The 12,602-nt window shown below is 41.0% G+C and overlaps 1 protein-coding gene across 2 annotated transcripts in view; it reads right to left on the bottom strand.

Moving 5' to 3' along the window:
- LOC147123527 (interleukin-11 receptor subunit alpha-like) overlaps nucleotides 1-12,602 on the bottom strand; it is a 144,431-nt gene that overhangs the window by 21,199 nt on the left and 110,630 nt on the right. For both annotated transcript variants that reach the window (XM_085974129.1, XM_085974121.1), the window contains one exon: nucleotides 975-1,116. In XM_085974129.1, coding sequence (XP_085830255.1) covers nucleotides 975-1,116 — 142 coding nt within the window. The remainder of the gene's footprint in view (nucleotides 1-974; nucleotides 1,117-12,602) is intronic.

Genomic DNA, 12,602 nt, shown 5'->3' with positions numbered 1-12,602 from the left:
GGGAGAAAATGGCCTCAGCATTACTGCTGCAACATTGAGTCCATTTCCCTCCCCACACACTGATGTGGATTTCCAACGTGCCAGAATTAAGTGCTCGAATGAATACTCAACAATGTAAAACAGCATTTTGCATAGCCGGATAGAATAAGCAAAACAGTGCCCCAATGAATTGAATTTTGTGTTAGCCTGCTCACAATTAGACGACAGACACCTACAGAATGTAGTGTTTCGATACCACTGCTATGTTCTCATCGACCACTTCACTAGTGTTTGTGCATAGTTTACCAGCTAAAACCAGCTTCCTTCTTTTTAGATTACAATGTTATGGACGGTTCCACAGCTGGAAGTCAGGCAGATGGGTTGCTCAAAGCCTTAATGTCATTTTATAGTTGGCTACTGAAGTGCAGAAGAGAGACAAAATTGAGTTGAGTCTTCTCTCCCTTCAACTGAGGAAGCAGCTGGCTTGAATAAGCAGACACAAATTCTTCCGATGTCCTGGCCAATATTTATCCCTTGCTGTGTGCGAAATGGCTGATTTTCTTTTGGAATAATCTTTCAGAAAATAGCCGAATTGCAAAATTAAAGAAAACTAACCAATATTAGCTTCCAAGGGGCAGCGTCCTGTGTCTGAAGGTCAGATGCATTATGTAGGAATGAGATTTATTACTAGTATTTCTAATTATCTTTCATTGCCACATCACATCACTTTGGTCAGTGATGTATTTTTCCCTCTGTTCGTCTTTACAGACCTCCCTCAGCCATCCGTGGCCAAAAATGAAAGTCGTGATTTGCGACTCTCAAACAACTGTACATACACAATGTTGCTGTGTAAGCTTCCTGTGTGTAAATGGAGCAGGTTCAACCAAACCAGCAGCCCAAGCACATTACAAAACCAAAACCATTTGTACTTGGTGATTCTGCAACATAAAACGTTTTCAGGTGTTTTTGTAGTTTTGTATATGGATTATGCTTACCACTCCACACAGTGCCAAGTACTTCAGAACTCCAGTCACTCCACTTCCCATTGTCAAAAGAATCTTTTGCTTTAACACGAATCACATATAGCTGAGCAGCAATGGCATCAGTGATGATTTCTTCTTTCAATTTAGTCTTCATCTGAAAATAAAGGGGAAAAAAACCTGAAAGAATTCTAAATGTTGAGATCATCACTGTTGTTCTACAGTACATGATTATTCCAGTAGTCAGATTAACATTCTAACATCAGTGCTTTTCAGGTGAATGCTATATTTTGACAGTGATGTCACCATCACTAGTCAGCATTCTTAAAATGCAAGTAGGATGCCACATTAACACTCTGTATTACTGCACCTCACAGATCCCCACCACTGCTATATTTTTCCTTTGGCAATCTGCACAGACTCCTCAGTACAATCACCAATGCCACAAACTGACAGGTGAATTTTAGATGCAGTATTGGACCAATGACATTATTTCATCTTCTCCAGAAGAGCTCCTCCAGAAAAAAAACAGAATGGACAATGATGGTTCCATCATTGTTAAAGTGCTTTACCTAGTAGCAACGCAGAGACTCAGAACCTAACACTAAGAAATATGCAATTATATAGCATATATTTTATTACCTCAGGACAACCCAAAGCATTTCACAGCCAGTGAAGCATTGTTGAAGTTTAGTCACTGTTGTAATGTAGGGAAAATGAGGAAATCTACATGATATAAGGGGTTAATTTCAAGTGCTTGCTGGGTAAAAGTTTTCAGACTTGACACTGGGCAAGTGTCGATGTGTAACTAGAGCTATTGCACGTACTCGAACTACAGCCAAGAACAGATGCCTGCCCACCTAATGAGAATGTAGAAGTGGAATAATGAGTTTCTTTGATGTACCAATGACCTGATAACTTGTGACCGAAAGCAAAGCTTGCCTCCCTTATATATGATTAAAGAGGACCTCCGGTTACACGATTCATGCCCTGTTATAGATTAACGGTTGACTTATGTGTCCAGGATCCTTCTGTCAATATGTTATTTCTACCTGATGATTAATCTAAAATGTATCCTGATAGAGGAACAAAGGAATGTCAATCAAACTTGTTTGTTACACTGTATAAATATGGAACACTTACGCTGTATCATTGGAATAGTAGCCTCACCCCTTGAGTGGAGGTGCTGATTCCCCTTGCAAGTGAAGTAAAATAAAAGGCCTGTCCGTCTGACGAATCCAAGTGTGTATTGAGTCATTACCCAGAGCTAAGAAGTAAGGCACTTCTACAATTTGGAGGTTCCACCGAGATGGCTTGCTGTACCAATTGGTGAGTTAACAGACGCCGAGTACGTTGCTCGGTTGGGAAAATCCCATCGGCCGAAGGTGGTGTTTTGCCACATTTTTGGGACTTTCCCTGCCATAAGCATAGCTGCGCACAGTCTGTTTATTCCATTGGACAGCACTGCCATCGGGTAATTGACTCACAAGGTTCGGGGGTTAAACTGCCGTTGTGACTGCTTCCCTTTCAGAAACGGAACAGAGGACCAGCCATGAGGCGCTGACGCCCCGCGAACAGGATCGTGCAGAAAAGGACTGTAGGAAGCGCTGAAATAAAGGTACCAGAGAGAGAAGGTTAAGTCAGGAATTTGATTAACTAAGGAGCTAGCGATTTATTGGAAATTGAACTAGCAAGGTTCCAGCTTGCTGAGAGAGAAGGTTAAGTCAGGAATTTGATTAACTAAGGAGCTAGCGATTTACTGGAAATTGAACTAGCAAGGTTCCAGCTTGAAGTTAGCTGGGACAAATTGAAGGCCCTTTTTGCTAAAGATTTGGCTAAAGGGAGTAGGGTAGAAGGAGAGAAGAGCTTGAAGTTAGCTGGGACAAATTGAAGGCCCTTTTTGCTAAAGATTTGGCTAAAGGGAATAGGGTAAAAAAAAAAGAGAAGAGTGGGCGGATGTCTGAAACACAGTGTCAATGTTTAATGTTTATGAGAGTGAGTATTTAACTACTTGTTATTATCAATCAACTTTGCAGCTTTGTCCAGTAAGGCTGCATAGGTTGGGGATTTAGTAACACTTTGGTTGTTGTTTAACAAGTGTATTGTTTATTGTTTATTGTTATATGTATTAATGTTTAGTCATGTCTGATCTGTAGAGGCGTCCCACGCAGATCATAGAGTGTTACGGAATTGTTGTATGTTTTAACTAAAATATTTAAGCTGAAAAAAAAACTGCAGAAGGGGTTGGAAAAGACCCAAGCCGGGGAAGTGAGTCCCGCGGCGGAATGTATGGTTGAGAAAATAGTGATGTCTTTTACATGATCCACTAAGCTATTGTGGATTCAGTATTTTCCCCAGTTAGAAATACCTTCCACGAGGGTTGAGAACCCTCGAGTTTTATATGTATGTATAGTTTATTAATCTGATCAGTAGGGGCGTACAACGCAGATCATGGATTGTCACGGGAGTTTAGATTGTTTTAAGTGAACCATTTAAACTGCTAAAATGAGTGCTAGCGCCAGTAAGCCACCCGAGAAAGGCACGCCAGCAGCCTTTATGTTAAAGAACTGGTCAATCATCCATTGATCACCTACCAAATTGGTCCAAATGGACTGTAAATAAGACTAGACCCTTTCCTTCAGATAGTCATTTAACATAGAAAGAATTACTTGCCTCGAGAAATGTTTAACGGACAAGAGAGAAATAGAGAACAGCCAGATAAAAAGACTGCCTCTATGTTTGTTGAGTCAGAAAAAAAAAAATTACCCCGAAGAAACACCTTTCTCCTCTATTATGGTAGGATAACAAGGTAACTATAGAAGGATGAATAGAGGGGAATATAGAGGAAGACGTGGTAGAGTAAGAGGGTATGGACGATCTGGTAATTGTTACAATTGCGGACAACCCGGACATTGGGCAAACCAATGCCCTGCGAAAAATCGTCAGAACAAAACCTCCAATAATGGACCTCCGTTAGAGAATAAAGGTCCTAATTTCACTGTCCATAACCCTTTTTCGGACCAGTCAGGAGGTTACCCTACAAACGGACAGGGATTTAGGAGAAATAGAGATCAGAATTACTGACTGACACCAGCAGCCCCAGGCGCCACAGACCACCAAATGCCCGTTGTTTCTTTAAATTCACGCAGCGAACCTGAAATTAAAATGCAAATAGCTGGGAGACCTATGTCATTTTAGTAGATACAGGAGCAACCTTTTCGGTGTTAGGGAAAGGATATTCTGAAGGAATGCCTATTAATGGGAAAAAGACCCCGATAGCTGGATTGGCTGGAATACTACAATGCTTGAATCAATTGACTCCCCTCACAGTAAAAGTAGAAGAATTTGAGGAAGAACACTCCTTTCTGTTATCAGGAGATGTCTCTATGAATTTATGTGGAAGAGACTTGCTGTGCAAAATGAATGCTACAATCATTTGCTCCGCATCAGGAGTAACAGTAGAAATCCAAGTAGATAAGGCATATGCGTACCCAGTAACAGAAATAAAACACCCTGTTCTTTACGCATGGGAAATTGCCGACCCAAGTTTGAGTCCCAAACTTGTCAGTCTGTTAGGAGCGTGGGGATTCATTACAAGCTCCATAAAACAATACCAGGAATCCCTGAAACTAGGGAAATGGCATCCAAAATTGCACTGCACGGCCTGCTATGACAAAACAGGACAAGATTATCAGCCGTTTTTTAATTTAAAATACCTCCTAACGATTAGACTGCACAGCCCTATAAAGTTACAATTAATCCAGCTGCACCATTACCCAAAAGGTCACAGTATCCATTGTCAGAGAAAGCAGAAAAAGGAATTGAGCCAGTGATGGAATAATTGTTAAAACAGGGAGTTAACGCCGGATAGAATAAAGGTCGTTTGCAACACATCGTTGCCAAAAACTAAAAGAGAAATGAAGCATTTTCTAGGAATGACTGGCTATTGTAGACAATGGATATTGAACTATTCAGAAATAACCAGACATGAGCATGACAAATTTGGAAAATTCGCGGTTACCTGACTTCCTCGGGAACCCAGATTAAAAATGCACAAGAAGTGCAAAATCTTTTACTAGCTATTCAGAGACGTAAACAGATTGCAATTATTAAGTGCCAAGCGCACATGGGGCATTTGGACAAGGTTGCGCTTGGAAACGCTGCTGCAGATAGCGCTGCTAAGTCAGTAGCTATATCAAGTACTGAACGACAAGTTTCAGCCTTCCCTGTTAGGGAAAAGCCAGAGATACCGCAGCCCCCGTCCTTAGATGATGTGCTGACCCATCAAGATAGGGCCAGTTCTGATGAAGTAAAGGAATGGGTTGTTAATCATTGTTTTAAAAAACACTGACGGCTTATGGGTTCATCATGACGGCCGCATGGTGGCACCCAAATCATTACTATCACCAATTGCCCGATGTGTTCATAAATTCACCCATGCGGGCAAAAGGGGGATGGCGGACTATATCCTCAAGACCTGGTATGCACCAGGAATCTCAAAGTTGGCAAAACAAATATGTGAAAATTGTATTATCTGCCAGACCATGAATGCAGGAAAAAAAATAAAGAAGGTACAGCCCGCATCCCATCCAAACCCCATGGGTCCTTTTGTACACTTGCAAATGGATTTTATTGAACTACCTGTGTGTATGAGCTTTAAATATGTATTAGTTATTGTTGATATGTTTTCAAGATGGATTGAAGCGTTTCCTTGTAGAAAGAGTGACGCCACTACTGTTGCTAAATGTTTATTGAAGGACATTGTACCTCGCTTTGGGATACCAGCAAAACTGTCAAGTGACAATGGGTCCCATTTTACGGGAACAGTGATTAAGGAACTATGCAAAGCTTTACAGATTAACCAGCACCTTCATTGTAGTTATCATCCACAGTCGGCTGGACTAGTGGAAAGATATAACGGGATGCTGAAAAACAAGCTTGCAAAACTGTGTAAAGAAACTGGACTTAAATGGGTTGATTTGTTACCCATAGCTTTAATGACAATGCGGTCTGCTACCAACAGAATTACAGGATTGTCGCCTCACGAGATCGTCATGGGAAGACCACAAAGATTGCCTTTTTCGGCACCTTTAACAGCTAAACAAATGGACATTCATAAAATGGAGGAAGATATGTTGAGTTATTGCATTGCACTAACCAAATGCATTTCTAGTTTCCATCAACAGGTGAAGGAAGCCCAGGTCGATCCCGCTGAAGGAAAGTGCCATACTTTCGAGCCAGGAGATAACGTTTACATAAAAATCTTCAAACGAAAGAATGGCCTTCAACCCAGATTTGAGGGACCCTTCCAAGTACTCCTGACCACAAACACCGCTGTAAAAGTAAAGGAGCGACCAACATGGATACACGCGTCCCATTGTAAGAAGGCATCAGTTGAAGACAATACACTACCAAGATGAACTGGATTTGGACTCTGATGAGATTGTTCCTTTTGTTAACGATAATTGAAACTGCCATATGGATTTACCCAGATCCTCTGAAAGGCAAACCATGTATAGAAGAATGTGTACTTTTAACCAAAAATCTCTTTTATGTTATATGCTATAATGAGACCATGAAAGTTCAGCTTCAGGACCATACTATGCAGGTACCCCCATATCAACCCCTAAATCTTAGGATAAGACAGGGTAAGATAGTAGAAGAAGATAGTGGACAGAGGCTTGATAAGCTGTGGGTCACATGCCCTGATACTGTATTACCAAGTGACAAAACTGCGAACGGAGGGGTTTTCTGCAATGGTAATTCAAGAGGAGGACTGGCCCTGACAGCTAAGTCAATGTTTTGTGATAATCCTTTTCATAACTATCATCAAGTTATCTGTACGCTAAAAGACAGAACCTTGCCAAATGCTGGATATGCAGCCACATCCCTGTGCATGCAGAGGGTGGAATACCTCTAAGGCCCATTCCCTTCGAAATAGAAGAGATGGTAGGGTGGTTATTACAGTCTAATACCACCTGGAATAAGGAGGCAGCCAGTACATTTCAGACCCAAAATAGTTTAAACCCAGATCAGTTGGAAAATGAATAGAAAGATGCAGGATACAACCTTATAAAATTTGAAGGGTGGTTTCATCCCCTATATGATAATCGAAGGAATCCAGAGAGTCTATTAGTTACGTCAATGGGAACCATAAATAAAACAAAAGGAGAAGTCTGTCTTGTAAACGACAATGGAGAAGGATTGATGGTTGGATGGAGTGAGTGCAAATGTAACTACACTTTGACTAAAACTACTACTAAACCACCAGGTGCAATCGAATGGCCTTATTGGGGATGGTGGAATCTGTCCACAGTACAAAATTTGACTAGCAAAAAAATCTGGAAAGGAGAATACGGAATAGGAATGATGCACCAGATATGGAACAAATTTGAAGCCTATAATAACACCTATTTCATCTGTGGGCATAGAGCATACCCCTGGTTACCACAAAATTGGACTGGGTCATGTTATTTGGGATATGTAGTGCCTTATATACATCACATTTCATCTTTGGATAGCCACCCTGGGACACGAGCAAAACGAGCCATTACAGAAATTGAAAGGTTCTTTGCTATAGCATTTCCCTGGTATGGAACAGGGAAGTTAACAAGAGAATCTATAAACATGGCAGCAGTGTTGGAACAAATAGCCAATGATACTGCAGATGCTCTTAGTAATGTAAACGCAGAAATGGTGGCTTTGCGCACTGTTGCCTTACAAAACCGCATGGCTCTGGACTATTTGTTGGCAAAAAAAGGGGGCACATGTGCAATCATAAAAACCGAATGTTGCACCTATATCCCAGATAGCTCAGAAAATATCACCAATCTGGTAAACCACATAAAGAAGGCCGTAGAGAAACTACGTCAACCTGAACCATGGTCAATGTGGGATTGGATTTCAGGATGGGGAGGAGCATTGGGAAAGCAAATTTTGGAAGCTTTTATCGCAATTGTGATGATAATAATTTTAATTAGTTTATTGATTGGTTGTTTAAAATTATTGTGTACAAAAGTCCTTTCCTTATTAGCGTCAACTCCTCCAGTACCAATGATGTCTCAATATGAGGATATTAAGGGTGAGACCTTTGATGTAGAGTTTCTTAAACTTAGCGAGATAGATTGTCCTTAGAAAGGACAAAAGGGGGGAATGAGGAAATCTACATGATATAAGGGGTTAATTTCAAGTGCTTGCTGGGTAAAAGTTTTCAGACTTGACACTGGGCAAGTGTCGGTGTGTAACTAGAGCTATTGCACGTACTCGAACTACAGCCAAGAACAGATGCCTGCCCACCTAATGAGAATGTAGAAGTGGAATAATGAGTTTCTTTGATGTACCAATGACCTGATAACTTGTGACCGAAAGCAAAGCTTGCCTCCCTTATATATGATTAAAGAGGACCTCCGGTTACACGATTCATGCCCTGTTATAGATTAACGGTTGACTTATGTGTCCAGGATCCTTCTGTCAATATGTTATTTCTACCTGATGATTAATCTAAAATGTATCCTGATAGAGGAACAAAGGAATGTCAATCAAACTTGTTTGTTACACTGTATAAATATGGAACACTTATGCTGTATCATTGGAATAGTAGCCTCACCCCTTGAGTGGAGGTGCTGATTCCCCTTGCAAGTGAAGTAAAATAAAAGGCCTGTCCGTCTGACGAATCCAAGTGTGTATTGAGTCATTACCCAGAGCTAAGAAGTAAGGCACTTCTACAAAACACAGCTGCCAATTTGTGCACAAGGTCCCACAAACAGTAATGAGATAAATTTCCAAATAGTCTGTTTGTGTGATGCTGATTGAGAGATTAATATTGGCCAGGAAATCGGCAGAACTCCTCTGCTCTTATTCAAATAGTGCCATGGGATCGTTTACGTCCATCTGAAGGGCAGACAAAACTTTTGTGCAATGTCTCATCTGAAAAACAGCACCTCCAATTGGTACCTTTGATGGAAGCGCTGTGGAAATCCTGGAAAAATAGTGTAAACCATTTACACCGTTTTACTGCAGCTCTTCCACCAAGGTTACAGCAGATGAGTAGAATGAGAACACCACCGTGGAAATTCATCCTTTATATGTTCAAGCCTCTAGAGTGGAGCTCAACCCACGGCCTTCTGACTCAGATGTGAGTGTACTCCCGCTGAGTCAAGACTCCACTGTGCCACTACAGCCACTAGCTACCCATCCACAATATTTCTGGAGATACAAAATAAATAAAGAACATGTTTTGATTTTTTGTCTGAGAGTTCTTTATGTATTCATGGTTAATTCCAATTGGTATGACTCGAGAAGATAAACAGCAAAACAGTCATGCAGTAATGAAGACTGCATTTGTACTCAGCTGTGATAGTGTGTGTTTACAGGAGGTAGACTTTAAATGGCAAAATAACTATAAACACTATTTGGTAGCATTTAGTGCTGTAATACAGTAACACAGTTCATACAGTTCGTGAAATCATCAGGAACCTTTACTGTGAAACCCATTGGGATTTTTTAAATGTTAAAAGTGATATACAAGGGTAAGTTGTTGCTGTTTACACTGTTAGTTTGAGGTGGTGTTCACTCAGGTAAACAGAAGTATTGGGAGAGTTACCCTGGCAGTTATGAAAAGATCAAGGTTTTATTGAAGCTGTATAACATTTCCAAATGCACAATACAATCTTGGTTATCCACATACCTGAAAACATTTTCCATAGGGATTGGGTTGGGCAGACTAGATGATCATTGGTTAAGTACTGTCTTTCGTCCTGATTTGCAATAATTGTATTCTGCAGGAGAGATGCTTTGAGAGCCATTAGTAGCCATCAAGAACTTACACTGCTTGCAAAATTGTCTGACGTGACAACTGTGCCCCTTGAGGGTGTGGGGCAGAGAATTTGAACCCTGGTGAGTCATTCTACGACAAACATTAAGCACTTTTGTCAATGTTGGATTCTTCCATGTGGATCATAGCACACACAGGATTAATCTGATCCTGTGCTCAACACCAACGGGCTGCAAAGAGTGGGCCCAGATGTCGCTGTCTCTCCAGAATAGTACTGAAATCACTTCCTTGAGTCCCTCTCCAATGCTTTCATGCGAGAGCTCCAACATGGGTCCGGCAACCCTTGCTACTGCAAGTGCCAAGCTGCTGGAAGTTGGTACCCCTTGCACAGTAGTTGGTTAATTAATTCTTGGTATATGGGCGCCGCTGGCAGAGCCAGCATTTACCGCCGGCCCTAGTTGCCGAGAAAGTAGTGGTAGTCTTTCATTTTGAACCGTTACAGTTCACATGGTGTTAACAGCACTGAGTGCGCCATACGGACTTAAGTAAGGAATTCCAGAATTTTGACCCAGCAACGATGAAAGAATGGTGATAAACATGCAAGTTAGTTGGTGCATGACTTGGAGGGGATATTGGAGGTGGTGGTGTTCTCATGCACCTGCTGCCCTTGTCCTTCTAGGTGGTAGAGACCGCGGGTTTGGGAGGCACTGCCGAAGAAGCCTTGGCGAGTTGCTGCAGTGCATCACGTAGATAGTACACACTACAACTACTGTACACTGATGGTCGAGAGAGTGGATGTTTAGGCTAGTGGATGAGGTGTCGATCAAGTAGGCTGCTTTGTCCTGGATGGTGTAGAACTTCTTCAGTATTGTTGCAGCTGCACCCATCCAAGCAAGTGCAGAGCACTCCATCATATTACTGACTTATACCTTGCAGGTGGTGGAGAGGTTTTGGGAAGTCAGGAAGTGGCCCATTCACTGCAGAATACCTAGCCCCTCTGACCTGCTCCAATAGCCACATTTATGTGGCTGGTCCAGTTGAATGTCTGGTCAATGGTGAACCCCAGGATATTGATGGTGGAGGACTCGCAAATGATAATGCCATTGAATGTCAAGGGTAGACGGCCATTGCCTGGCACTTGTGCAACACGAATGTTACTTGCCACTCAACAGACCCTACTGAGTAAGCATGTGTGCGCAGGGGAGCGATACCTTCAGTGAAGCCTAGCTCCAGGAGCCTCCAACCTAGCCTCTTCCACATGTTCATCCTTCTCTTCATAATATCCAAATAAATGTATTCCCATTGAGAAATCCACATTTAGAGTGCAGAGCAGTACTTTGAGCAAAGCTGAGTAAAAGCAGCAGCAAAAGTCATAACCCAACCCCATAAGTACTAAATAGATCATTTTGTAGGGAAAGAAGCACTACCCTTTAGTAGCAGTACAAAAAGTGGCCTTTAAGGATATCTTGCATCAGCTCTTACTGCTACCAATATAGCAGCAGTAATTATTTGGGGCAGGTTTGGGGTGGAAATGGAGGAGAATGGGGCAGGGGGATTAGTCACACCCATTAAATCCATTTAAAATGTGAGTTTGTGGCGGGCCTTAAAGGGAATTAACGGTTTATTTAGAGAAGTCAAATGCAGTTTTGTTTTGTGGTGGATTTAAAGCGGTAGCCTTTAAGAATATATTTGCCTATGTTAATCACCCCAAATTGGGCAGTAATTCAGAAGATAACCCAGTAACAAATATCCCAAACTGAGTGGTAAACACCTCAGCAAGACAGAATCATAGCTTAGTTAAGGAAGGCTTTAATATGTCTAACCCAATAAGAAGCCCAACAAGGAGGATTTGCTATTGGATCTAGTAATGGGGAATGAACCAGAGCAGATATGAGAAGTAAAAGTAGGGGAACATTTAGGAAATAGTGATCATAATATAATACGCTTTAAGATAATAATTGAGAAGGACATAAGTATGATGAAGACCAGGGTAATAGATTGTAGAAAAGCGGATTTTGAAGGGCTGAGAATAGAACTTAGGAAAATAAAATGAACAACAATATTGGCAAAAAAATGACATAGAACAGCAATGGGAAACATTTAAAACAGTGTTCAACAGAGTCCAGGAAAAATATATTCCGACAAATAAAACGAAACACTAATGGGACACCATGGACGAATAAAGCCATAAGGGAAAAATTGAGGGTAAGGAAAGAGGCATACATTAAGTACATGGACAGCAGGGGAGAGAGCATGATCAGGGAGAATACAAAGAGATTAGGAGAGAAGTAAAAAAAAAAATTAAGGCGGCAAAGAGGAACTATGAAATGAAATCATCAAGGAACATTAAAAAATAAAATATTTTACAGGCATAGAAATTTAAAAAAGGTCGGGATGGGAATAGGGCCACTAAGGGATGGACAGAATAATACCACAGGAAGCAATAGAGAGATGGCAGAAATATTAAATGATGACTTTGCTTCAGTATTTACCAGGGAGATAGAACAGGTGGACATGACATTGGATCATGAGATTAGTAATGAAATAACTGCATTTAAAAATAAAGATATTAAATAAACTATTCAAACTCAGGAAAAAAACTGGTCCGGACGGATTACATCCACATATTTTAAAAGAATCTAGGGAAGAGATAGTGTGAAGAAATAGCCATATTCTGAAAAATACACCACCCTATGAACAGAATTTTGACTTTATTAAAACATGACATACTGGGTCTGAAAGTCTGGAAACCTTAACAATCAAAAACTGTAAACAGCATACAGGCTTTTGAGATAAAATGGGTTGTTGACACTGAAACAATAGCCCTATTGAAGCAGCAGTTTGGAGGTTCCAAGAAGTCTACAGCTTGG

This window comes from Somniosus microcephalus, chromosome 2 (genome assembly GCF_052327205.1).
Source record: "Somniosus microcephalus isolate GS21.2 chromosome 2, FLI_Smic_1.0, whole genome shotgun sequence".
Classification (NCBI taxonomy): Eukaryota; Metazoa; Chordata; class Chondrichthyes; order Squaliformes; family Somniosidae; genus Somniosus; species Somniosus microcephalus.
Note: the sequence above shows the minus strand (reverse complement) of the source record. Positions and strands in the feature narration are given on the sequence as shown.